We start from the raw sequence: 27,541 nt of genomic DNA, 5'->3' as shown, positions 1-27,541 counted from the left end.
GCACTTATACTAATGATGCAGCTTGTAGCCTAGTGGGAAGGATGTTGCCCATTATGTTCTAGGTCTTGGGTTCAAATCCCACATTTGGCATTTTCATATTTCTCTTCTCATTTCCACGTCAGCAGCTTGTGGGCCCACTTGATGAGGTGGCAAAGGTCCACGTCAGCTCCGTTTGCTGACTCATATATTTTTTAACGGAAGTTGACGGCAGGGGCTTATCACTATATATTATTTTCTCATTAGGGGCTTATTCCCAAGAAAAAATTTTGTAGGGGCTTAAACCAAAGGACCCCTATTTTATAGGGGCCCCCAACATATTTAAGCCTTTAAAAAATTACTACTTGAAAAACGTAATAAACAACATTTTTTACATGCTTAATCAATCAAATAGTTTACAGAGACGAGATTACTTAATCAAACATAATATGATCTACTGAAAATGTTGTGTTCCCTAGTTAAGAAATGTTGGACCACCAAATTACATCAATTTTAATCTAGGCCCCTGATGATAAGGTAAATGCTTTTCAATAAAAGAAGCAGATGCATGTGTTTATCAGGAAATGCTCTGTTCACAAAAGGCAAGAGAAAGATGGGATCTTGCTACCTACTATATTACTAGGTTGTCAAAAAAAAGAGATGGAACTTCACATAGAAGCAAAATAAACGTAAAGATAGATTTATTTTGTCACTTTAATTAAGTCCCTACCACCCATAAAAAGAAAAAAAGAAAATTAAAGTAAAGCAAATTTTCCTACCCACCTTACCATATTCATTTCTTATTATTCCATTGCTAGGAAATGAATGATCATCATACCTGGGACACACACACAAAGTTTCACATGGACTAAGTTGAAATAATGGATGAATGCATGTTTGGCTTTCAGTTGAATCCAACTGAATGTCATGTGTGAGTCTCAGAGCCTCTTTCACGTTGAGATTTTTGGAATTTGAAATTGGAAATTTCAATGCCATAGAGATGATTTTCAATTGAAAATCAAATGTGCATGAACATCTGGAATGATCATCTGCAGGAGAAAACTGAAAAGCCTCAATTACTAGTAATCAGGAACTAAAAATACATAATGTATGAAAAATTGAAAAGCAGAGGAACAACCTTCAATGTAATGTGCTGCAGATTGCTAAAGAAGACATGTTGTACCTGTGATATTGGCACGGCTCAATCAAATAAGAGAGCTTTAGGATCATAAAACACTGCCTTCTGATTGAACCGTACCAATATCTCAGGTCCTTAATACTATGTTTGAGTTCTGAACAACCACCTCAATATAGAGCTAGCCATCAAGTTCCTGTGACAAGAAAATAATACACACACAAAGAAGAATGGGGAAATTAAAGCAGAACGTGATTAGATTATAGCTATGAAGAATCAAGAAACAGAAAAATGGTGGAAGAAGGTGGCATATTTTGTTGAAGTAAATATGTTGTTGTTCTGTGAGATTCTTCTTCAAAGTTAAAGGGTGTGGGTGAGAGAGGAGGGACCAACACAGAGACATTGATGCAGAGTCTTAAATATGGTGGCATTTAATTTATCAACAACCAAACAACGAATAGGAAGTGAGGACATTAAATTTTCATAGTGTGGAATTGGAGAAAAGCATAATTTGAATTACTACTACTACTACTCCTAGAGAAGGTGGTGCAGGGAGACAAGATGTTGGGTTTAGGTTACCAGGTTGTGTATTTATGAGCTCACAGGATAAGTTTGGTTGCTGTTTGCCAACCACATTTTGAAATTCAAATAGCTTTTGGAAAGTTAAGTTTGTGGTTGGTATGTTTTGATTGAGCGTGCCTTGTGTTGGTTAATTTTGCATTCAACTAACAACTTATATTTGGAACCAAAATTGGGGATTTCTCATGTGCAATTAAGCCTGCTGGATTGATTCATTCACCACTTTCTTCCACATTCAAAGGCAGAGATAGATAAATGTAAGTGGTGTTAGTTAAAAAAGGAAAACAATCTTTCGGCGTGAATCCATAAAAGGAAGCTCACATGAAAGTATGTGTGTGGACATCATTCAAGAGAGGCCAACTTATTCATTTCATGTTCACATGAAAACTATGCACACTAATAGCATGCTTGTTTTGTAATATGATTTATATAGTCACATTCAATTGAGATGTCATTTAGTGGAGGTTTTTAACACCTTCTAATATTTGCAATCGTTAAATCTATTGAATGTCTGCTAGAAATTATATGTCCACATATAATTATTTAATGATCAATTCTAGGTTAAAGTTACACGTCTATATCAAAGGCCAAAATCACTAGGCCAAATAAATTTTCTCAAACCTCAGGTCTGGTTAATCTATTTTCTGTAAAAGGATATTAACAAATTCAGTAAAAATCTAATCTATGAAGAGATCACTCGACAAAATTGGGGTGCTATAATATAATTATACCTTTACTTTGTTTGATCACTTACTAGCTCGAGCGTCAGAGTCATTTTACATGAACCATAATGGCTCATATAACAGAGTTTGGAATTCAACTTAGGGTTGCACATGGGTTGGGTTAGATGGATTTTCAGGCTAATCAATACCCGAACCGATCAAAACTGTTTGGGTTGGGTTGGGTTGGATTTCGTGAATTTTCACCTACGAACCCGAACCAACCCAATCCGACAATCTTCAGGTTGGTTAGGATGGATTGATTGGTTCGCTATATTAAAATAAAAATAAATTTGAAATAATGAAAATATTGAAAAACAAGTACTTCAAGTCTCTAACATGCAATTACATCATAAGTTTATAACTACCGTCTACACACATCTATACAACAACACATAACTAAACTAGTACTTCAAGTCTTTAAATATGACAAGTAATTACTAACAAATTAGTCTCAAAGTCTCCTAAAAATCACTCAAATAGTAGGACTCCAAGTCTCCATAAATTACATACCATACTAGTAGGTTAGGTAAAAATTAAAATTATTATAAATTTATATTCAATAATATATTATTATTATATGATTGGATTTCGGGTTGGGTTGGATGGATTATTATGGAATCCGATATCCGATATCCGATCCAAACATGATTGGATCGTAATAAAATCCATCCGATTGACCCGTTTTCTCAATCCAACCCGCATTTTTACCATTTGATCGGATTGGATTGGATTGATTCATTGGGTTGACCCGGCCATGTGCACCCATAATTCAACTTACAAAAACAACTTAGAAGCAAGTCTTTTTAAGAAAAACATCTTCATTATATTCTTATTTTTGGATTTAACTTTTTTTGACAGAAAATTATGACTATGTGATAAATTAATAAACAAAAATGTTACTAAAATCAAACTATTGAATCATGTGTGTGGGGGAAAACTATTGAAACTATTTAATAAATAAAAATGTTACTAAGATCCAGCATAGATATAGACATAGAACTAACAAAGTAACAATAGAGGGGGGAAATTATAAATGACTGGTTGTGATGGGTTGTTTAACAGTACTCATTTCATTTGATGGATATAATTGTGGTCCTACATTGCTCGACATGAATTGGTTTGTGTGGTAGAACAAGAGCAGACACAGTGTTAATTAGTTCCCAGCATGCCTGGGGCCTGTGACAACTTGCCTGTAGTCTCTCCGCGAGCAATGCCCTTAAATGTGGGGGAAGATTTAATTTGTATATATGCACAAGTTTTACTTTAGGAATGGAACGCGTTGATGACATGAACTGTAATTTTCTTTTCTGCTACTATATCTGCTATGTGAACCTTGCTCTATATTTCTCTTCCACTTTCCTTCCCAACAGTTTGACTAATTAAAATTTCACTCTTTCTTTTGGGACAAAGGGTTGCAATTTAAACATTTGTTCAATCTCTACCAAAAAAACATTTGTTCAATCAAAATTCATATATATTAGAGTTATGATATATACATACATCTCCACGACTCCACTTCTTTTTCACCTTCATTTCTATTTATTTCTCTTTTCTCTATTAATCAAATCATCTATCACTTCTTTACTTTCTATCTTTTTTCTTTCTATCTCTCCTTCTTCCACCTCTCCACACCTAAAAAATGAGGTGTGAAGATATAATTATTATTCATAGTAAGTTGTGATTGTCCTTACTAAAATAATCTAAACTTGTTGAGATTGCATCAAGTTCATTCTAAACTTTTTTTGGTAGGGAGGGCTAAAGCCCAAGCTAGCTAACCTATAAAGCCACAGGGAAAAAGAAGTCTCACACATATCATAAAAAAAAAAAAAAATTGCTCACTCTAACATTTTGTTTGGTTTAAGGAGAAAAGTGAGAAGAAAGAAAATGACAAATAAGAAAGGGGAGGAAAGAAAGAAAATGAGTAGAAAATAAGATGGAAGAAAAGTGTGAGCAAAATTAATAAAATGACATGAATAGCATTAAAAAAATAATAAAATGACATAAATACCAAGACACTTAATATTTAAAAAAAATTAAAAATAGAGTTAAAAAAACAATTTTCTTTATTTTTAATATTTATTAACATTTATTATTATTATAATAAATAAAGTGGCAAAAAAATCTTTTCCCAATTTTCTTGGCAACTAAGAGTAGAAAACAAAATAGGAGGATTTTCTTCTCACTCTCCCATCTTTTTTAGCCTTCCAAACCGCAGAAAAATTCTTGGGGTTCTAGTTTTTTTCTATGCTTATCCTTACTTTTGATTTTCGTCTCCAAACGTAGCCTAAATGAGAAATTTGCCGAAAATATTAGTCTACACAATCCGCGACTTGATTCCCTTCTCTCAAAACATGAGTTAGCTTGACTAATCAATCTTTATATATCCATAAATTTTGAATCATATAAATGATAGCCGCACAATGGTGCTGGGGAACATGACTGGTTAATTGCTGTGACAGCAACCATGGAGCCACCATCCACCCACACAGCATTATAATTCGTTGACCAGGCCATTGATAAAAGCCTAGGAAAGTTTGCCCACAATTCAACCATGAGGACAACACCATGCCGAGATCCTTCACAAATCCTCCCTGCCATCTTCCAAGGCAGACTCTAAACTTATTGGACATAGGAGAAGTAGCATGACTGCTAGGTTTAAAATGTTAATGTTATGAAAAGTAGCATTACTAGTTATATATAATGAGCTCCTCCCTATTAACCATTCAAGCGTAGAGTGTTTGGTTTTATGTTGCAACCGATTTTATAAAAGGAGAATATTGAGTGCTTAGTACAAAAAAAATACTGAAAGTTATCAATCTAAGACATAATTGAGGTTAAGTAAATTACTAGAATTTTAGTTTCGTTTTGAAACTGAATTCTTTTTTATTTAGTTTGATTATGCTGAGCTGAATTATAAAGGTAAGCATATGCAACACGATTGAAGATGTTCAAACACTATCATGTTTGTTTTACAATCCTATCCAAAAGCCTAAATGCTTACCAAATACCAAGACTAACCTTACAGACAGCTCATATTACAATTTAAGATAGAAATATCTTATAATTTAAGGCATCCAATCAAGATCAGACGGCTTAGATTCGTTGACGGTGTGAATTTAGAGCATTCAATCGAAGTTCTTCTTCCTCTTTTTCAAATGCGGGAACAACAAGATGACCCTAGAAATATGATGGATTATCTAATTACTATAAGCGGGTATTGTTGCCTCAGCATTTTCTTAATGCAAATTAGTTGATATTGTTTGCTTTAAGCATGCATAACGGCCTCAATTAAATGATTAATCAGTTGAACAACTAGAGAATCTCATAGTAATAGTCATAGATCTACCAATGCTCTGTTTCTAGCTCTCTGTCTCATAATATTATCAAAACTAAGGCAGTAGAAATTGTGAGGAACAAGGGTCTTAATGATAAAATGTTGGAGCTGAAAGCCAAAAATGCAAGACGATATTGTTGTCATTGCTGAATAACCGTAATGGGATAATAGTGGGAGAAGGTAAAGATTCTTTGCTGAATCTACAGCTTTATAAAATGTAAAGTGGCAAAGTAGTCAGAAAAAGTAACCAAACCTTATTCTCCACCCAAGTCCTACCAAATAGCACTAGTACTAAATAGCCACGATATGTCGCTATCCTCATGTGAAATAATGTCTGTTCTTTCACCTTCTTGCACACCCAAAAACATGTTAATCTCTAGTTGTTTCATGTGAAACATTCATACAATATTACACTAGTTTCCTTCAATGCTTAAACTCTTTCAATGAAATTCAACACCAAGAGCACCCTCGGATTTAAATCATAATACAAAATGTGACTCTAAAACTCAAAGGTTACCTTTTAATTAAATGTGCATGTTCATATGCTACAAATTAAAATGGCTAGAGGCAGAGCAAAACAGAGTGTGTGTGTGTGTGTGTGTGTGTGTGTGTGTGTGTGTGTGTGTGTGTGTGTTTTTCAATGCTCGTACTTTTGCCAGCACAGTAACATAATAATGCACCTCTTTAGTATATAGAACCTGGACCTTTGTTCCTGCACTGCTTTCAGGCACCTCTTCTTCAAGCTTGAAGGCTGCTCACAATGACTTGCTTGTTTAGAAGTTGAAGGAAACTGATCCATGTTCTATGGCGGGTAGACACAGCTCTGGAAGGAGACAGAAATTTGAGAGTTGAAAGAGAGGGTGAGGGTGAGGGGGTTATGTGTGTTTGTGTACATCAAGAGAAAGTGTGTGTGTATGTGTGTATGACTGGGATGATGAGAAACAAGGTCACCGATGAAGGAAGTAATTAAATTGCTTATGGGCCAGTTGGCCTAGTTGTTGTGGCATGCAGAAACTTACAAGGCGGCCCTCCTAGCCAGTACAAGATTGTGGACCCCAAGAACATAAGGTACAAGCTAGATTGGCCCATCAAAAACCAATGTGTAACTACATGATGTTGTGGGTAATAGATTGATCGATCACCCATAAGATGAATTGAAAGTTTCAATGTATTAGAAAGTCACAATATGATGAATTGAAAGTTTTAATGTATTAGAAATTTGAAGGTCTATACTTAACCACAAAAACTAGCTTAAGAGTTGAGGTTTGCACTACCCTTATAAAGACTATATATGCTCTATCTTTAGCCAATGTGAGACTTCTAACCCAATGCATTTTGGTAAGATGATTTGCCAAACTTAGTTCAATTATATGTATCAATTTACTTTAAATTTAAATTTGGATTGATTATTTTTTTTGAAACAATCAAGGTTGGTATTCCAAAGGTTTTCTATCTTTTTTTTTTCTAGTTATCACCTAACCTCAATATATCACATTCAAATTCAAAGTAACTATCTTCAAATATCTACTTAATTTAAATAAACTTGAAAATAAAAAAGTGATTATTACAAAATTTATTATCTTTATCATGCCTTTTATTCATAAAAGCTTTTATCTTTTGGTTATTTAAAGGATCCTCATATAACTTAAATTCCTAAATTGAATTTGTTTTTGTTCAATCAATGAAGCTAACTTGCGAAAGAGGTGATCCTGAGCGTTTACAGAAAGTATAAGTAGACGTTCCGTGTTCCACTCAATCTCAACAATCAATTCAAGATAAGAACAACAACAAACCCTAATTTCAACTCCATCATCACACCACTTCAATCATCGATCCTCTTTCTCAGGTTTGTGAAATTGCTCTTGCTTTCTTCAATCATATTTCATACTCTACCCTAACCCTCCTTCAATTTCTAATTGCAGAGGCCAATCGTCGATCTTCCGATTTCATCATGGCCGCCAAATCCTCTTTCAAGCTTCAACATCCTCTGGGTCAGTACCTTTCTATAAATTGGTTTAGTTTACATCGAAAGTCCAAACCTTTTGATTGGTCGGATTTAAAGTCCACGCCTTTTATTTTCTAAATTTTTGTTTCCTTTTTCGATCATGGATAAGCTGGATTTTTAGTTTTTTTTTTTATATATTTATGCGGATAGAGGAATGAAAGTAGTCTCCGTAGGATAGCTCAAGTGGTAGGAGCTGGGGACATATGGGTTGGGTAGGGGAGGTCCAGGGATGGATTCCATACTGGTAGTGACAATTTATCTTTCCGATGTAAAAAAAAAAAAAATGAACGTGGTTTCTATGTTCACAGGAGTTTGTTAGTTTTTCACTGATGAGAGTCTAAAACCTGTTTTCATGTGTAAAAATTGGTGCTTACAGAAAGAAGGCAAGCTGAATCTGGTCGCATCAGGGAGAAGTATCCTGATAGAATACCTGTAAGACTGTACTTCCTATAGAATATAGATGGATTGTGACCTTGTTTATTATTTGTTAAAATTCATTTGTTCAATTATGGCAATTGTGTGTAGGTGATTGTGGAGAAAGCTGACAGAACTGATATTCCAGACATTGATAAGAAGAAGTAAGTGGTTTTCTTATGCTATTCTGGCCCTTGTGATTAGTTTCCTGGCTGCCCTTTTTGTATCTTGATGCTTTTTGTGAATATTTTGGAATGTTTTAATTTTATCTGAGTCACCGGTGGTGATAGTGGTGAAGTATGAAATGTAACACCCGTGTTCAATTGATACTTTGGCATTCCTATAAAATGCTGGGTGATAATCATATTCTTGTAAAATGTTGGTAGCCAGATAGTTACTAATAGGATTTGATGATTTTGTACCATTGTTGAAGCTGTGAAGCATAGTTGCTAAGAAGTTTGTGTGTGCTGCTTCATAACTTCATTTTATTAAGGTATTCGAAAACGTTTAACAAAGTGAGGCCAGAAGGCACAAATGATAATCTTGGTGCAAATTCTATTTGACCAGAGTGGAGCAGAGTATTTGAATCAGCCATGAATTTTTGGTCTCAATGCATTGGCTCAGTTAATTGGCCTCCAGCACTTCAGCCTTGGGCACTACTGCTTGACTTTGTTATGGTCTAGTTTGTAGAGTATTTAACTGAACAAGAAATATGGTTGGCTAAATATTTAAGACCAACTTGCTGGGTAGGGATTTTGGGTAATATGGCTTATACATAGTGATGGTTATGGATATGTTTGGATGAGGGATTGTTCTGAATCTGATTAATATGCTACCACCGAATGAGACTGATATTTTTTGAGCATGTCTTGAACATTGTATGAGTTAGATATGAGTATTGAAACTCAGAGGACCAAACTTGGTTTTAGTTGCATATTCAACAATCAAGAGCTAGATATATTAATCTTGATAAATACATATACTTTATCTGACTCTATTAATTAGTGGTTACTCATTTGGTTCTGTTGTTCTCGTGGTGCTGTAGGTACCTTGTCCCAGCTGACTTGACTGTTGGTCAGTTTGTTTATGTTGTCCGCAAAAGAATTAAGCTAAGTGCAGAGAAGGCTATTTTTGTTTTCATCAAAAACACTCTACCTCCAACTGGTAAGTGTTCGGTCATTCGATTGTTGTTTTTGTTCCTTCTGGCAGTGAGTAGTATTGAACTAAATCCTTTGTTGTTGCAGCTTCATTGATGTCTGCTGTTTATGAGGAAAATAAGGATGAAGATGGCTTTCTTTACATGACTTACAGTGGAGAGAACACCTTTGGATCCCACTAGGCAAATTCATGACAGCCTCTGTACATAGCTTTCCTAATATGTAAATCCTCTGCTGTCAACACATGGCCTATTAAGAATTTTCATCCTGCATTTCTATTATGGTCTCATTATCTTCGAGTTATGAATTTCAATTGAATTTGGATTTGGTTACCACGTATTTAAATTTTCGGTTTTCCTATGTAACCAAAAATATTATGGGTTGTTTGATTACAGTTAAATTATCTACTTTATGCTAATTTGGGTGAATATTACATTGCATTATTGATGCAAATATTCGTAGTAAAGTGTCCCTTGCATTAAGACTAGAACAAACTCTACAGAATAAAGACTATTTGGATAAAAAGTAAGGCTAATTTCCAATTGAAAATTGTAAAGGAGCATTTTAAAAATAGGAAATTGGCTTTTGGACAAGGAAAAAAATGTGTTGTTGACACTCCTTGAGTTATAAGTTATAACTGTGATTAAAAAATGAAGTTAACTGAAAATTTTGGTGAAAAAGTTGGAGATGTTTTCACGAACACATTTTAATTCTGAACTCTCCATCATGGGCTGTAGCCTGTAGTATATGCTGTGTTTTTCTTTTTTTGGTCTATGGCTCGTAGGTGCTGCTTAAAAGGGTTGTCCATTTGACCCAAAAATACATATGTATTATCATATCATTACTGTGAGTAAGGTTATCCTATCTGTTTCCTAACTTTTATAATTTGCAATATTGTCAGTTTTAAACAATAGACTGTATCCTCCCATTTTAAAATGGTACTACAACAGTGCCATTCAATTTTGAAACAATATTAGCCCAGTGATGGAATCATTGATTTAAAATCTGAATGACCTTTTTGTAAGCTTTAAAAGAATTATATATTTATATGCAGGTGTTTGACTTTGATCTATAACTCCATAATTGGGATTAGAGTGTATCTTATAAATTCTTCTGGTCATTCTAATAATTCATATATATTAATATTTTGAAAACAAAAAAAATATATAATAGGCTTCATTTAGCAATTAGGAGAATTATTAAGAAAAACTAGAACGATTTATAATAATACATAGGGAATGGTATATCATGTTCTATTACACCTGCCAAACAACACCGTAGAGTTGGATCCTCACAATTATTTGAAACTCCTCTTTCTCTTGAACTGGTTTTTGATCCATTTTACATAAATTTTAATCTTTTGTAGTCCTATCATTGCAACTGCTTTGACTTTGGTGAACCCACCCTTGGCACCCCAATTCTTGTTATTGCCGGTGTCTTTATGGGATCTAACGCCATCATCTTCCATAACATCGATACTACTTTCATCCCACTGATCAGCCCAACTTGGTGCTTTGCTGGCCATGTTTCTGGGTGCCATGCCCAAGAATAGAATAAAACAAGAATTCCACTCATTAATCCTTTGTTAGATTAGTTACAATAGGATTACAATAATCTCAAGTTTTTCATTTTAAGGAGACAGTGGCTCAGTAAACCACTGCTACATGACAAATACTGTCTGTTTATTCAACAAATAAAGTTTAATCTTCCTTTCTTGAGTTTGATGAGTTCTGTCTTCTTCATGCTAAAGGCTTCCAACAAAAATTAACAAGATGAGGCCCAGTGTGTGTTTACTTATTTATTGGATTAAGATCTTCTATAAAAAATTACCCATATCTAATATTCATGCACTTTTTTCAAACTAACATGACACAATATGATTGGTGAGACAGAGACGGAGATACAAAATGAGAACAAGTGATTTCCATCCTTATTTATCGGTCTGGATGTAATTGTGTTTTTTACTGTTTTTCTCAATCCAATAAGATGGTTTGGAAAAACTGCTTTGAAAAGATAAATGCATCAGTTGAATGTGCTCTTAACTGAAAACTAAACACACTATTAACCGTGAACATTTTCAATGAATTTGTAGCTCAATTATATAATTGGACACATAAAGGGAAGCAGTACTTTCCCTGAAAACTGATATACTATCAATATCAATTGTGCATTGAAATACTTTAAACAGCAATGCACAGAGTTAGAGATATGAATTGGTAGTACCTCGAATGACTCAGTTCAGATGGAACCAGATGCAGGCGAAGAGGAGTTAAAATGGAATATGTAGGGGAGATGAATTAACTAGAATATATATAGGAGTTATACTTCGGCCAGCATTGTAAATTACCAACTGGATTGAGCCTTGCTCACCCTTGGATTTAACGTTTAATAATGTTGGCACTAGTCCATTTCTATCAATGTATGGATTTCTCTTATTAAAATAATAACACGCACTTTGAAGGTAACAGAACACAATTCACCAAACTCAATGACTAAGTTAAAGAGATGCCTTTTTTCACTTTGAAGGCAATGTACTTAAATAAATAACATCATCCGGTTAGGCTTTTATTCAAGGATTTAAGGGGACAGAGCCTTTAAATTGATTGGAATCAGAGGTCTGGTTCAAAGGGGTTACAATCAGAAACTTTAAGAGGAAAAGATAAAGCCTAGTCCAAAGAATGGGAAGAAAGGAATAAAGATAACAGGTCTTGTGTACTCTAGGGAGACTGAATGTTGTGTATGGAGACAGAGTAAAGGTGAGTGGAGCCTGATTCAAATGAATACCACAAAGTACAATTATGTTTGACAGTCAAAATAAAGAGGGTCATAAACAGTTGTTTCATCTCTACATTGTTTGATACAATCATCAAACATTTCTTGCCACTGCATATGAGGAGTAACCCTTTTGACCTAACCGGTACTCTTGTTGAATGTATTGTGCTACAACAAAAACATCATTCTCCCATACAAGTACAATCATGAAAATTGAAAAGTGTTCATGCTGCCACAAAACTAGAATGGGTGACATTGGCAATAATAAATTGTAACCTAGCCAAAAACTAGCATGAAACCCAGCACTAAAGCAACAAATAGAAAATGATATGCTAAAATTTCTATGTAGTTCAGATTATATATGAAACAAATATCTGAGTAAAGTAAGACAGTTCTAAGTACCCTCTGTCAATCAATTTGCTGCAAAACCAACCTATATGAACACCATTATCTCAAATCCCCCGGTTGAATTAAAAAAATGAAGAGCAAAATTATATGGAGATATCTACATAATGGATGCAACTTTGGGGACAAATTCTGATACAGTAATTGATGTCTCACTATGGAATTCTTTCAACTTCATGAGTAGTAGTACTCCCTTGGTTATGCTGCTTCTTCTGTCACTTGGATCTTCTCATAGACTTGGACTTTTTCAATTTCCCGGAGCTATCATCCCCACTAGTAGTCCAAGCATACCCAGCAGGAATAGCAAACGGATCTGAATCCAATTGATGCTGCTGCTTACTCCCTGATTGGCTGTTATTTCGTCTCAGCCAAGACATGGATGAGGCTGAGAATGAAGAACGGTGTCGGCTTTCTGGTTCCTGATGATCATCATCTACACTGAGCAAATGCCTGGGACTTGATAACGGCGTGTAGAATTGCTCCACAGGTTGCAGCTCCACAAACTTGGTGAATGTGATCACCACCCTCACCGTAGGGACCACCGGGATAGCCACCTGCCCCACCAAACCAAAACATCCAAAACACAAACTTCCCATCACTGTCTGATCACAAATCAAATCACATGAATCTAGCAAAACCCACATCAATCAAATCAATTCAATTATTAAATTTGACCAATAATCATATCTGTAGGGTTCCTGTTCAGTTTGTGGGACACACAACACAACGGTCCGGAGTTGGGTGATATGAAGGTTGAAGGTCCAGGGTTCGAGTTTTGGGTTCGAGTCGAAACTCGAACCCCGAAGATAGTCTAATTTACTAATATTACTAACAACTAACATTTGCCTACTAAAAAAAATAGGAAGCAACGGTCAACATGGCCGCGAAGCCTTACCTTAACCGGAAAAGTTCCCGGCGGGAACTTGGTGGTGAGCAACTCCCTCATCCTCCTCACTGCTTTCACCTTGTTAGCCAGAATGTCCAGTAACGGCAGAAGTTCCTCCGTCTTCAAAGGGAACTGTTCCGTCAGCCACACTGACGGCCTCAAGCTTTTAAGATACTCCTTGTCCTTCGTCGCCGGCGGTGGTTGCGGTTGCGCCGGTGCCGGTGCCATTCTAACCGCTGCTGAAGTAGACCTTCTTGGCGGCATGTCCACGCTTTTTCTCCCCTGTGGGACCCACTCCCTATCTTCTCGAACGAAGCTACTGTGTCTTCTCTTGTCGCAATCACCCACCGGAATTCCAAAGCTGGGATTCTCCGCCACCAGAAAACCGTCTTCGTCTTCATCGAGTTCCAACGGCAGCACCTGCTCGCTCCCCGCCACGTCAGATTCCCCGCCGGCTACGACTTTCCGTGACCGGAAACTGAACAGAACGTTGTGCATTTCGTACACCTTGGCCTTCCACTCCCCTACACTCTCCGTCTTCTCTTGCCTCCTCCAATTCGTCCTTCCCACCAGCTCCGCCCTCGTCACGTCCATTCCCGGCCGGTAAACACTCGTCTGGGCGCAGAACCCCGCCGCATCGGAATCGCTCATCGGACCTACTGCATTCTCGAACGCATCGAAGATTCTCTTGTCGTCGCGGTTGAGCACCAGCAGCGATCCGCATGGGACGTTGTGAACGCCGTCGCCGTCACCGAGGAAGAGAAAGCTCTGATCAGCGCGCTGGATCTTGAGACCATCAAACCCCGCGAGTGTGGTGTCAGCGCGGAGGTTTCCGTCACGCTTCCAGATTTTGTAGGTGTCCGACGGCGCGATCTTCCCGACGAAGGGGATAACAGAGCTTTCAAAATGAAAGCTGATCTCCATGTAGAAATCCCGCATGCGTCGCAGCACGGCTACCAGACGAGGAAGACGGCGGCGCCATTTCGCCCAGGCAGAGCGGTGGTGGAGGCGAACAAGCACAGCAGCGATATCAGACGCCTTACGGCAGAGCGCTTCCTGCAAGGGGTTCCATCCAGCGGAATTCTGCAGCGAGATGTCAGCTCCGGCAGTAGCAATCGCGCGTGCGGCGGAGAGGTCGTTGAGGCGGACAGCAAGATGGAGAGGAGTCTCCCGGAACGGAACATCGCGGCGGTCGAGCACGGCGGAGATTTGGTCGGCGATTCGTTCCTGAGCGAGTGAATCGGATTCGGAGTGGATTTGATTCGGGTCGGGTAAACGGGGAAGAGAGGAGATGATTCTAGAAAGCACGGTGTGGTTCATTGTTGCTACGGCGTAGTGAACTGGGCTGTGTGAGTATTGCTCAGCCTTGATCGGTGGAAACGACGTCGTCGGAGAAGTGGTTGGCTTCGCCATTTTGGGAATCGCATTCAGAGATTACAATGGCATGGGATGAGATGAGACTCACTCACTATCACTCTCGATTCATTTCAGGGCTTTTTCTTTTTCAACTCACGTCACGTGTTAGTGTTATGTTCTTCTCATCACTCTGCTTTTATCCTCTTTTTCTCTCAACGTATTGAAACGCTGGGTTTGGGTGGAAACAAAACGTTACTCATTATTATTAAATAATAAAATATGCCTAATTAATTCATATGTAGTAGTAACTCTTACATTACATACAAACATAGAGTAAAAGATAAGGAGTTGCAATTGTATGAATAAAATATAAATAGAATGATAGTAGTTTATAGAATCTTAGTTTTGTCTTCTAACATCTATTAAAATACTTTGATGTAGATAAATATAATGACTTTAGCCTATGTATCTACAATATTAGTAAAGTACCTTCTTACATGTGCTTGTCTTGTTGTGGTTTAAGTAAATATTTAGAATATATACGTGATGAAGATTGTATTGAGTAAAATAAGCAAAATAAAGCACATAAGGCATTTGCTTTGAGTCATTCCCTAGTTGAATAATGATATGATTATTTCACAGCTGGTTTGGTTAGAACATGGAGATTTGGTCCAAAGTTAAGATTGAAAGCCACAAAGCAAGAGATCAAAGGTTGAATTGTTTGATTTTTACCATACTGTGGGGTCGGAGAGATTGGGACCCAATTGATCTGTATGTTCCCATTCAACCTACACAGACGCCATTTTCAGTTGCCTTTCCTCTCCATGTGTTGGTGCTGCCTCTATTTGCAAATTACTTGAAGGGAATGTAAAGCCTAGTGACCAAATCATAAAATTTTGACTCAACATTTCAAGTCTCTTTCCTCTCCTATTTTACCTTGTTATCAATGTTGTGCAATTTTTCTTCTACCTTTATTTTATAATTAAGAGTTAGTGTTAATCAAAGTATCATTGATTTATTATCATGTGAAATTCAAATTCCACAGTGACTGGGTCAGCTGGTTAAGAGATGCATCATCCATAATTGAGGTGCACCTTTCATGTGCGATTAGTGCTCGATAAATCTGCCATCTGTATAAGAATTCAGCTTTATCAGCTTTCTTTTTTTACACATATTAATAAAAGCTTATTCTTTTATTTTGTCTTTGGGTAATGGGAGGAGAGAAAGAGAGACAACAAAGCATAGGGTACGAATGAAAGTTCTACATACACTGCTCCTTAGCTTTACTTTGTACGTACGTGAAAAATGATATGTTTGAACTTTGAATGCTTTTGTGTTGAAGGGGAAGCATAGTAGTATTTGTAACTTGCATAATCCCGGCTTTTTAGGTGAGGTGTGAAGCTTCTTTACTATCTGCTCCAAGTTTTTTTTTTTTATAAGCCACTATCTACTCCAAGTGTTTTTGCTTGCCAGAGAGAGAAATGAACACTAGATGATTTAGATTGTATTTTCGTTCATGGTCAAAAAAAATCTGAAGAAAAACAGAATGAAAGATGATAAAAGTTTGTTTAAGCTTCATGTCTCAGCTCGTTCACAACCCTTTTTGGTCATAGTTCGGACATTAATTTACATTGGGCCAATGGCTTTACATTTTGAAAACTGGGCCAGAGTGAGCACTCAATCTTCAAACCTACAGAATGCAAATTACAAAATCTATAAAAATGAAGGACTTTGTTTTATATAATTCTATGATGACCTTTTAAAGCTAAAACAGATGAATCCTTTACATAAAAAAATATGTGATATTCATACTTATATTTGAAAAAAATGAAAAAGTTAACTATAATTGAAGTTTAATCTTCAAAAACTGAGTTGTAGGTTGAGTAACGGGTGGTAGCTGCTGTTAAGGAGGAGAAACCACTAGGTGATAAAACAAATCCAGGCACAATAATCTCTAGTGAGATACTTGTTGCATATACAGCTGCGACAATTTATTAAATAATGGTCTTGACTGGTGATGAAGTAATAATGAAACAAAGCAAAATTATTTTTCTACTTTATTCAATTAAGTAATACGAACCTGATATCATGTAGAAGACCAGCCAACCAGATTTTTAGGTTAATATGAGAGACAAGCAAGTCCAGGGTTATTTTGGCTGGAATTGATTTCGATCTCTATTGTAAAACATCAGAACTAATTATAGAACTTTTTCTAATTATAGTGAAATACTGTGTATATGGGAGTTCCAACTGAGTTTAGGGTAATAACAAAGCCATATCAGAGATACCATACTGACGACTAGTAAACCTGATAAATACACATGCTGATCACTCGCCAGCAGCTTATTCATACTACAGCATCATGACTTCATATTTCGTGAAAAGCCAGGACTCTTCACTCCAGTTCCTTCAGAAAATCTTGATTGTCCACTAAAACCTACAAAATTCATACAAAATAAATTATGGCACCTACTTAAACATGAACGGAAAATTGGCTGAAATCAATAACTAGATTGATTAAGCATATATGCATGTGTTTGGCATCATAATCATGTATTATTGCAGCTCATAACTCTACAATAAAACAAATAAGAGATGAAGTCATACCCTCACTTAACACAATTTTAAACAAAAAGACAAACTTACAGTTTTCCATCCATCTGGATCTAAGAAAGAAGCGATTTTTGTGTTAAGGCCGGGAATTGGCCCTGGTTGCCGAGTAATCTTCCCTCCAAACTCTTGGGTGGCTAAGTTGACTAGCTCAGCACTCTTGTATACATCATCAGTGCCAATAGCAACCTGTTATAAACACAATGCAAATTTTATCATCAAGGGGTACAGAAATATTATGTGAAGATAATCAGTTTAGGCTTCTAAGAGGAATATAAACTATTAACTAACCTGTGCATAAGCATTTCCTTTGGTGTATTCAGTGACACCATAGTTATATGTCAGCTCCAACACAATTGTCTCATGCTCTTCTGCATACCCAAGCATAGCTATAGTGTACTGTAGTATATGCAGTGCAGTTCAGGAAAATCATAAGGCATGGCTTGGGCACTAAATACGTTCTGGCTAGTGAGTAGATTGCTAAGATCAAGCTAAGAAGGAAACTCACCTTTTGCTCAGGTCTATCAGTCTTCTTTACCACTTTTAAACCTAGAGCCTGCACAAATATGATCCAATAAGAGCATTGCCTCAGTTAAATTAAGAAATGACTTAAAATCATATTATATCAAATGCAGTGTTATGGTTTTTGGTGTCAATCACAAACATAAACTCATAATTCTCAATCAAGTACAGTTGTTCTACTTCTAGCTTTGAAAGTTTGAAATCAATCAATGAAACAGATTTTTCAATTATGAATACAAGCCCCTGCAGTCTAACTAATCCCAAGGACAGAATATGTGGATTTGTGCATTGTGCTTGTTTTGAACCCAATGGAAACTTACACGAGGGATATGCTAGACATATTAATCATTCACGAGCCTTCAATTAATAGCTTAAAGTTTTGGGAAAATTAGCTTGAGACATAATTGACAGAGGCTTTTAAATTAATAAGAATGATCTACTTACAAAAGCGTCTTAAATTAGTTCAAGGCAATTCTAGTATGTATGCAGCAGCAGTATGAGCAAACGACCTAAACCAGTTCCGATCAAAATGAAAGTGGTTTACATTAAAATGCATGGCAGTGAAAAGAAAAAAATTTGATTTGGGACAGTTACCTTTTCATAAAACTTAATCGAGCGCTCTAAATCACCAACGCGAAGCATAACTTGGCACAACGGCTCAGGGGTTGAAGCCCTTTGAATGATCTCAAAAAGGTAACCATCAGGATCCTTCACAAATGCAATAACAGTTGACCCACCCTTAACTGGACCAGGCTCCCTCGTAACATTCCCACCCTTAGCCCGGACGTCTTCAACAAATTTGTAAACCTAAAACACGGCGAGACAAACACTTGAACAATTTCATTACAGAAAAAACATATAGATAATCAAGCTCTTGTGTATGTAGACTCTGACTTACATCTGGAGTTGCAATAGCAAAATGTCCAAAGCCAGTTCCAATATCATATGAGGTCACCCCATAATCTAAAAACAATATCATAACCATTGTTCAATTCAATCCAACAACACTAAACAGATGATAATAAGCAAAATGTAACTATAATTAACAGAGAAACATACTGTAAGTTAATTCCACAACAAAATGGGATTGTTCAGAGCCAAATCCAAGAAAAGCATTGGCGTATTTCTCTTCAGGAATATCTCTTTTCCTCAAAAGTTGCATTCCGAAACATTCAGTGTAAAACCTGGAGAAACAGTGAGGAAAATTTAAGCATCTAATAAATACATCATCAATTGGAAAAAGAAGAAGTGAAGAAAACCCTACTTGATGGTGCGATCAAGATCACCAACACGGTACACAGCATGCAGGAAACGGCGCTTATCTTTCTTTGACCAGTCCAACAACTCAGCATTAGGCTCAGCCATATTCAGTGTTAATGCAAATTCTCTGCAGTCTGCAACATCATCCAATATTCGATTCAAGTTATTGCGAAATTCAACAAAATTGGGGACCAGAAAAAAAAAATTGATCTAGTTAAACAAATTAAGTCTAATATGAAATTGTAAATCGCAGAATTGAACCAGATCAAGCAAACACGAAACGAAACGCATCAAAACACCATTTCTAGAGAGAGAGAGGGATTTACCAGTGGCAGTGGGAGTGACGAAGAGTACTGCAAGCGTGAAATAAAAAAAATTCATCTGTGAGAGTGAGTGGTGATAACGTACACTGCCTGTGACTTGGGTTGTATACGTGGCAATCCGATATGAATAGTGTATGGGGACGGAATTGTAGCTATGGTGAATGATGGAGGAGGAAGTGCTACATGCAAATGCGACACTATTCGCCTCTGTGCCATCCCCGGAATATTTGGACATGTTGCTTTTTTTTTGGTACATGGACATTACTCCCTCCGTTCCTATTTATAAGAACCAAATAGAAAATACACTTGATCTTTTATAAGAACTAATTTGAAGTTTGTGGAGAATTAATTATTTTTTGACAAGAATGTTCTTATTTAATTAAATTTCTCTCTCTTTTTACTTGCTATAGTATTAATGATGCATATAAATTAAGAATAATTGGTGGAGGGTAACTTTGGAAAGTTGATATAAATTGATAACAAATTTAATGCAATTATCTAGATTAGCTAAATTTCTTAAAAGGTGTAAAGTAGGTGCTTGGTTCTTATATTAAGGAACGGAGAAAGTATAATATTATAATCTCCAAGGTAGTATTAATCACATAATTACCATATTTTCTGCAACCAAAAAAACATATAAATTCAATATCATGTTCGAACCCATTTGCATCTAAAAATTGGTGGGAAAACTTTTTAAGGAGAATTTGCTAAGTAGACAAGTGTAGCTTACAGAAAAGGGAACTTTGAAAATAACTCATGCTACTTAATTTTTTTGAAAGGAAAATCAATCATGTTATAAGTGTGAAAATGAGTCAAGACACTTGGATTAGCAAACTATAAATGTTTTGATTTGATTTGGGCTTAGTCCTTATGAACCTACTAGACTAAAAGAGTCAGGTAGGTTAAAGAATCTAGCTAGAGATATCATTAGCTAGTTGGATCTTTAAGGACTCGCTATTAGGCTATAAGCTATTCAGAAATGGTGTACTTGGGCTGTAGAGTACCCTCACTTTGGGCTTTTGCCCATTATAATGCATTATTCACTTGAACAAAAACACTAATTCACAAATCTAAATAATGGTTTTTTTTGGTCAATGGGTTCTGTATTACTCCCTCCGTTCCTTATTATAAGGTCATTTTTTAGTGTTTTTCTTGTTCCTAAATATAAGTCAATTTACATTATCAATGGAGCATTAATTATTTTTTTCAAAACTATCCTCATATTTAATATGAAAGTGACAATGAGATTTTGAAATAATAACTTGGAGAGAGAAATTTATAAGAAATTAAATAAGGGTAATCTAGGAAAGTGAATAAATTCTTTTACAAATTTATTGCTTGTAACTATTTTTCTTAATCTAAGAGAATTGGGTAAAATTGACTTATAAATAGGAACGGAGGGAGTATAAATTAGATGAAAGAGCAATGCAAATACAAGTACAAATATAACCAGAACACAAGACTCATTGAGAGTCCAAAAAATAGGCGTAGAAGCCCAAAAGAAAGCACCGGCTTTGGTTTTCTCTAGTGTGGAGGAAGTCTAGTCGTGTCGCTGTGCTTATGTTGTTGTCGTGCCTCCGCGCACGATCTTCTCTGTATTTACCTCCACTACCCTCCTCTTCCTTTGTTATGCTCTGTTATTGGTCAGACCTATAGATTCCCATTTTTTCTGAATGTCTTGTCGAAGTCCGAATCACTTTCTTATTTTTACAATTTAGTTAGCATCTTGTATTTCAGGGGTGTTGTCATCTTGACTACCCTTTGTGTCGTTGAAGTCATGATTGGCTTCGTTGAAGGCTTTTTTGAAGGCAACTCCGATAGAGTCGGTTGAGTTGTAAAGTAGAGTGGTTAAGTATAAATGAAAGACATACACTCTAAAAGTCATTTTGATTCACCGGTGTTTGCTCTAAGAACTATAGGGTCTTTGTAGGTCTTTAGTTTTGTTGATTACTGATTTTAGCATGAGTGAGCATGCCTTGATTTTAATGTTTTATCTGCTTTGCATTGTTGCTCTTTGCTCTTGCAAGTGAACTACTTTAATTCGTGTTCCCCCTTGTAGAGTCGTAAAGGCATCCAGGGGCGGACCCACATAGGGCTCAGGGGGGTTCAGTTGAACCCCCTGAAAAAAAAAATTTCAACCTACCCCCCTATAATAGTTTTTTTTGAACCCCTTGAAAATTTAATATTGCACCCTAGACCCCAACTCCTCTCTCTCTCACACTATAATCACTAGTCAGATCTCTCTCTCCTCTCACAGTCACCACGCACGCACTCTGCACTCACGCTCTCATTCTCTGATTTCCAAGCACCACCACCGGCCACCACCACGCCGGCCGCCGCCGCCGCACCACCACGTGCCACTCTCCAGCCGTGCGCCCCTGCCTTTGGCTGTGCCTCTGCGGTTCTAATTTCTATGGGCATGGCTGATTTTTTCCTAACCCTAATTTATGTTTTCCCCTAATTTCTAAAGGTTATAATCTTCTAATTCTTCTCACTGCATCTGTTAGTATCTTCTAATTCTTCTAATTTCTGTTTTTCCTAACCATAATTTCTGATTCTTCCCTATGTAACATACTTTTTTTTCCCTGGTAGTGCATATTGTGCTTCTGTTTTATTCTCTCACTGCATAATTTCAAAATCCTAGATTCATAATCATAGGTATACTGGTATGGTATTGTGCATTTGTGCTTTGTTTTTACTTTTAGTACTGGTACCGTGTTTCTTTTTTTGTTCAATTTCTTCTTGGTTTAAGATTGTCTTGGCATGCTTGTGTTCTGTTTTTTGTTTTCTCATGTGAGTCATGTGTTTGGAAATTGGAATGGGTTTCTCCGTGTTATTGCTGATTGATGAATTGAGTAAATATTAATTTGGTCTGTTATGCTTTCCTATCCTGGACTAGTGATGAATTGGGTAAATAATTGAGGATTGGTCTGTTATGGTAAATATTAGTAATTTGGTCTTCCAGTGTAGGAAATCCATGTTATTTTGTCTGTTTTCTTTGAGCATAGTAAAGCATTATATGGCCATAATTTGGTCTTCCAGGTATGGCTGATTTCCCTATCCCTAAATGGTTAAATTGATTTCCTTTCTCTTCTCCTTTCTCAAGCTTGATTTCCTCTCAAGCTTGATTTCCCTAAATTGATTTCCTCAAATGTCATAATAGGTTTGCTATAATCATAGGTTTTAGATGTTCTCAGTTTATGAGGCAAATGGGGTTTTAGTAAAGTTATGTTCTTTGCAAATAAATTTTGAAATTTTTGCTATAATCATACGCTATAATCATATTTGTGTATTTCAATACTGACAACATAGTTCTGATGCATACTTATTGTCTGATGCATACTTATTTCAATACTGACAACATAGTCCAGATTGAGCTGCTTCAATCTTGATGAATATGAATAATCAAGTGAGCAATGGTATATTTTTTTTGACTGATGAACTAGCAAAGGCAGGGTGTGACAGAACTGAGCCTCTTTGGGAGAAGCTGAACTGATCTGAATTTACTCTTGGTCTCTATTCTTCGCTGCATGTTTCCTGCTGCTTCGTGCCTCAATTCTGTGTATTCTGCACTGGTGCTTTTTACATCTTAATGTGGTCATGAAAATGTGCTGTTGTTTTGCCTGCTTGCTTTGCTCCCTGCTGGTGGTAACCTGGGACCATTCATTCTCAGTCTCTTACGAATTGGAGTGGACTGTATGCTGGTTTAGTGTGATTGTTTTGTCCCCTGATCTCTTTTTTTGTTTCTGCCCCCTGTAGCTTAGTACCTTTGTGTTTTTAATGTTAATTTTACTTTTGCTGGCCTTGTGATCCTACTCTTGTGTGGATCTTAGGTGCTGTGTTTTGTACTGGTTCCTTGGGCTCTCTTTTTGCTCTTGGTTCCCTTTCTATTTCAATAAAGCTTATGTTTCCAAAAAAATAAATAAACATATTACAGTTGTTTTTAATTATATTTTTATCGATGTGCTCATTTGAAAATTTTGAACCCCCTGACCCCGGGGTCCTGGATCCGCCACTGAAGGCATCATATTGGGCTCAATTGAGCGCCTCTTGTTTATGTTTAGCTTGTAATGTGTTTAAGCATTCCACCTATTATCAATGAAATTGTTCCTAATTAACCAAAAAAATGTGCTAACACCCATCTTTGGAAAATCCTAATGGGTTTAACATTGTGGGATGATTGTCACTAAGAGAGAGTTAGGTTAATCTTAATTTAGATGGAGCCTTCTCTGCTTCCTTAAATGATGTTGGTTGTGGAGGAGTCGTAAGAGATCATTTTGGTGCTTTAATTATATTTTTACATTCTTTGGAGAATTGGGAAATTGTGCAGCTTTATACCAGAGTTGTAGCTTGTAGGGAGTGTTATCAGGATTACAAATTCTAAGAAAGAGAGGTTTTAATAGAGTGACCATTGAATCTTATTCAACTTTTCTCCGTTGGAAATAATAATATATTCACAAAAAGTATGATATGAAAACCTCATTTATATTTATATGATCCTTATTCAATAGCTTAAACTTTTGTATTACTTCTTAACAATCTTATCATATTTTTTTATAATGGATATAAAGACTCTTATTCTTACGTTTAACAAGTTAATTTGTGGAATTCATAATGCTTTAGTTAAGTATGCACTTTCACTTCGAGAGGAGACTATAATTTTTTATATTTTACCAAATTATCGGCTTATCTAAAAAATAAAAAACCAAATTATCGTTTGGTTCCTTTCAAAAACTAATAAAATTTCATAGTTATTACTTAAAAAGTTTGAGTTATGATGTGTTCTTACTTTGTCTTCCTAAGACCTACTTATGCATGTGCTTTTATTCCCCAGGCACATAAGGGAAAGAAAAATTAATCATGATCATTGATCACACAATAATTTTTCATTTCAACGATCCCTTAGCCCGATTTTAAATATTAGTTACGTTTTTTGAAAAGGAATCATCATTTCTTTTAATTTATTAATTTACAAAGGAAATTGATGATGTAAATGTTTAAAAATTGACTATATTTTGTTGTTTACATTGAATAAAAAACAAATGAAGTGACAGAATAACTTAAACTAAATATAGGACTATGTTAATTTTAAACAATAAATATTTAATAATTTTCAACGTAGCAAGTTGTAGTAAAGTGGAAAAGAAAAGTTGTAGCCCTCTTTAAATTAGGGTTGTGTCCTTTTCGTACCACTCACATAAAAATTTGAAGAAATTAAAAGTTAGGGCGGCGATTTCTTAATCGAAAATGGTTTTGGCATTTTTGTATGTGGTAAGATCTCACGTCAGCTACCTGCCCCAGTACCAATTAATTAATTAAGGTTGCGCTAATATAATTTATTGTTTTTTGAAAACTAATATAATTTATTGTTACTAATACTGAAATGAATCAAAGAGATTCCAATTAGGTTTGGATCCAGTCCAAGCAACCTATAAAATTATTATAATACTGAGCAGATTCTTATTTATTTAATGAGTCTGGAAAATATCACTACAAAAAAATTATTTTTTAGTGGCGGTCTGTTTTTCAATTTGTGGCGGTTTACAACCGCCACTAAATGATTACGTGGCGGTCACTTGCCCGCCACCTTCCCGGATGCCACAAACGTATTTGTGGCGGTTTTCACTCGACTGCTGGTTTTACATGCCACAACAATTTGCGGCGGTCAATAGACCGCCACAATGACTGCCACAAAATATTTTAACGACAAATGGGTTCTTTTGAGCTGAAATTCATGTTCTTGAATCATATTACCATCACCTTAAAAAGAGGAAATTTTATTCTTTATAAATTTCATATGATAAACTTATATAAAAGTCAAAGAAGTCACAATTAAATTCTCTATAATACAAAAGACTCATGAAATTTCAACTACTTTTAAAAGTGATCATTAAATTCTCTATAATATGAAAGTCTCATAAGTAACCATTAAATTTCAACAACGCAATTACCACAAAATGCTAAGAACACCTTGTTCATAGTTTTCTCTGAGTATGAACTACGGATACATAGGAATACTATGTTCTATAAAAGTTTAAAACTCAAAACTATGAAGAGCTCCTACACCTAGTCCTCGCACACATCCGGAATGATCTGGCCCCAAAACTTTGGCAAGGGCGTCATTTTTTAAAACCTAAGAGGAATCAAGTGTTTGGCTTAGCTCTTACTCAACCAACACCTGCATATATTTTAAATTAATGACATTAAAGTACAGTTGCTCAATTCAGAGTGTCATACTTTAGAAATTGCAAAATCAGCAGATGGAAGAAATCACTAGTTGGTGTAGGAAAAGAATAAAAAATGAGCAATCAGAGAAAGCAACAGCACAAGCAATGTTATTCACGGGTACAAGGGAATCCAAACCAGAACCCAGCATCCGTAAGAGACCACACACGAAGACCTCCCCCTCTACAAATACAAAAGGTCAAACAATGAGGAACACTTTCAAGAAAAAAGAAAGTAAAACATAACCAATGCCACATCAAAACAGATCATCTCTAACAAGGATTCAAAGCACGAGTAGATTCATCTCATACAAAGAGAAGAAGCACAGCATCAATCTAAGTTAAACAGAATCAGTAAAATCAATACAAAGAAAGAAAACAAAATCAGCTCATATAGAGTATAAATAAAGATCAGTCTTCAAGTAGAAGATAGAATAGAGTCTGAGGTTCAAAACTAAATGTACATGTCAGATCCTTTTTAATTGTGCAACAAACCTTAATAGATGTGGATTCTAGAGCTTCCTGCACTTTGGAACTTCTTGACTCCCTGCAAGAGATTTTAACATTTTATCAACAAAAAGAAAAGACCAAATATAAGAAATTGAAAAGGAAAAAAATCTGAGGAAGGTGATAAAATTGAACTTGATAAATTATTTCAACTTATAGAATTAAAGAACAAGCTATAGCTATCATCGGTAAAGGAGTGCTGCAGCTTCTCCACAAGCTTGCATTTGCCTATCAAATATGTTAATGTCAGAACACATGAATACACCCTACACCAAGCACAATCAAAGACAAAGAGACACAGATTAGAACAATAAATTAGTTTGAAATTAGTTGTAAAATTGAAATGGATATATACATATTCAATTATTCATATACCATAGAGGAACTTGTTATTAGATTGAGATTCAGGGTTCTCACTTGTGTGAGATAGAATCATGCTAAATTGAAAGAGGAATGGACATTGATACAAGGCAGATTTCAGGGTTTTCATTGTACTCTAACTTCTTTTTTGTAGTTACCTGGTTCTTAATATTTACCAAAACTAGATGATTCTTCGTTCCCCCAGAAACAAACTCATAGCTCCAATGTACCTGTGGAAATTTTGCAATTACTGAGAACTTACTCTTGATATGCTCTATTGTTATTTATTACCAACAACATGTGTCATTACCATCTCCTAAAGCCTTTTTCTTACAAAATAAATAGTCCAACTTTTATAATTGCACAACTAACATACCTCTGCTACTTTAATTTTGTGTTCCACCTTGATTCTAACTCATGACCAAATTGCATCCGGGAAATCAGCATCATTTAGATGAATGTCATGAGTCTGCATGGAAAAAAGAGTGACTATGTCTCCCCTATGGCTAATGGCTTGTAATACAATTGGTAAATATGCTAAGCTTAGTACCCAAAAATGATCAACATATTTACATGATGCAGGGTAGAAAAGTCAGGAAATCTATGAATTGACACTTTCTTGACAGAACCCGGTTCTATAACTACTATGCAGCACAATGCTATTGCAAATAACTGTTTATAACAACAAATGACATTTTAGTCACACCAACCATGGCATAAAATTGTAAATGTAAAGCTAGCAGGGAAACTGAACCTGGATAAACAATGAGTAAAGGTTTTTCGGCTTCGTTTTGCAGGTTATAATGGAAGCATTCCTATAAAAGAAGTACAATTTTAAACAGTCACAAAGATATTAGAATATATTATAATCCTAGCACATCTTGAATAATAGCACATAGAAAAATTATATGGAAACAATCAATTTGATTTCTACAAACTGCTGAAAAATAAACTTACCTCCATTCCAGAGTGCACAAAGACCCATATAAAGCCT

The 27,541-nt window shown here is 35.8% G+C and overlaps 3 protein-coding genes and 1 long non-coding RNA gene across 5 annotated transcripts; 1 reads left to right on the top strand and 3 right to left on the bottom strand.

Annotated features, from left to right (window-relative positions):
* The first annotated feature begins 7,413 nt into the window (after positions 1-7,413).
* On the top strand, positions 7,414-9,740 carry LOC130724606 (autophagy-related protein 8A). The gene is made up of 6 exons (XM_057575879.1): positions 7,414-7,592; positions 7,669-7,737; positions 8,128-8,183; positions 8,277-8,329; positions 9,211-9,329; positions 9,410-9,740. The coding sequence occupies exons 2-6, from the start codon at positions 7,698-7,700 to the stop codon at positions 9,502-9,504; spliced, it is 363 nt and encodes a 120-aa protein (XP_057431862.1). The 5' UTR covers positions 7,414-7,592; positions 7,669-7,697; the 3' UTR covers positions 9,505-9,740.
* Positions 9,741-10,518: 778 nt separating this feature from the next.
* Positions 10,519-11,635, bottom strand: LOC130724607 (uncharacterized). The gene is made up of 2 exons (XR_009014578.1): positions 11,546-11,635; positions 10,519-10,851 (listed from the first exon to the last, which is right to left on the bottom strand). It is a non-coding gene; the product is annotated as an uncharacterized LOC130724607 (long non-coding RNA).
* A 765-nt stretch (positions 11,636-12,400) lies between these two features.
* LOC130726111 (uncharacterized) lies at positions 12,401-14,955 on the bottom strand. The gene is made up of 2 exons (XM_057577341.1): positions 13,395-14,955; positions 12,401-13,053 (listed from the first exon to the last, which is right to left on the bottom strand). Exons 1-2 carry the CDS (start codon positions 14,796-14,798, stop codon positions 12,715-12,717), a joined length of 1,743 nt encoding a protein of 580 aa, XP_057433324.1. The 5' UTR covers positions 14,799-14,955; the 3' UTR covers positions 12,401-12,714.
* A 1,981-nt stretch (positions 14,956-16,936) lies between these two features.
* On the bottom strand, positions 16,937-19,614 carry LOC130722511 (lactoylglutathione lyase GLX1-like). Of its 2 annotated transcripts, none has more exons than XM_057573254.1 (9): positions 19,460-19,614; positions 19,138-19,267; positions 18,933-19,057; positions 18,772-18,836; positions 18,468-18,680; positions 17,860-17,907; positions 17,643-17,750; positions 17,388-17,540; positions 16,937-17,178 (listed from the first exon to the last, which is right to left on the bottom strand). In XM_057573254.1, exons 1-9 carry the CDS (start codon positions 19,512-19,514, stop codon positions 17,137-17,139), a joined length of 939 nt encoding a protein of 312 aa, XP_057429237.1. In that variant the 5' UTR covers positions 19,515-19,614; the 3' UTR covers positions 16,937-17,136. The 2 variants fall into 2 exon arrangements, with proteins under 2 accessions (XP_057429237.1, XP_057429239.1); XM_057573256.1 differs by lacking the exon at positions 19,460-19,614 and adding an exon at positions 19,395-19,459.
* Positions 19,615-27,541: the final 7,927 nt, after the last annotated feature.

This window comes from Lotus japonicus, chromosome 6 (genome assembly GCF_012489685.1).
Source record: "Lotus japonicus ecotype B-129 chromosome 6, LjGifu_v1.2".
Lineage (NCBI taxonomy): Eukaryota > Viridiplantae > Streptophyta > Magnoliopsida > Fabales > Fabaceae > Lotus > Lotus japonicus.
This window is presented reverse-complemented; position numbering and strand designations above follow the sequence as displayed.

Coding starts and splice junctions, on each gene's coding strand:
- LOC130722511 (XM_057573254.1), bottom strand. CDS start 19,514: ATGAATTTTTTTTATTTCACGCTTGCAGTACTCTTCGTCACTCCCACT. Junction 19,058..19,137: donor GATCTTGATCGCACCATCAA/GTAGGGTTTTCT, acceptor CTGTTTCTCCAG/GTTTTACACTGAATGTTTCG. Junction 18,837..18,932: donor TGTTGTGGAATTAACTTACA/GTATGTTTCTCT, acceptor TATTGTTTTTAG/ATTATGGGGTGACCTCATAT.
- LOC130726111 (XM_057577341.1), bottom strand. CDS start 14,798: ATGGCGAAGCCAACCACTTCTCCGACGACGTCGTTTCCACCGATCAAG. Junction 13,054..13,394: donor CGGGAACTTTTCCGGTTAAG/GTAAGGCTTCGC, acceptor TTGGTGGGGCAG/GTGGCTATCCCGGTGGTCCC.
- LOC130724606 (XM_057575879.1), top strand. CDS start 7,698: ATGGCCGCCAAATCCTCTTTCAAGCTTCAACATCCTCTGG. Junction 7,738..8,127: donor CAAGCTTCAACATCCTCTGG/GTCAGTACCTTT, acceptor TGGTGCTTACAG/AAAGAAGGCAAGCTGAATCT. Junction 9,330..9,409: donor AAACACTCTACCTCCAACTG/GTAAGTGTTCGG, acceptor TTGTTGTTGCAG/CTTCATTGATGTCTGCTGTT.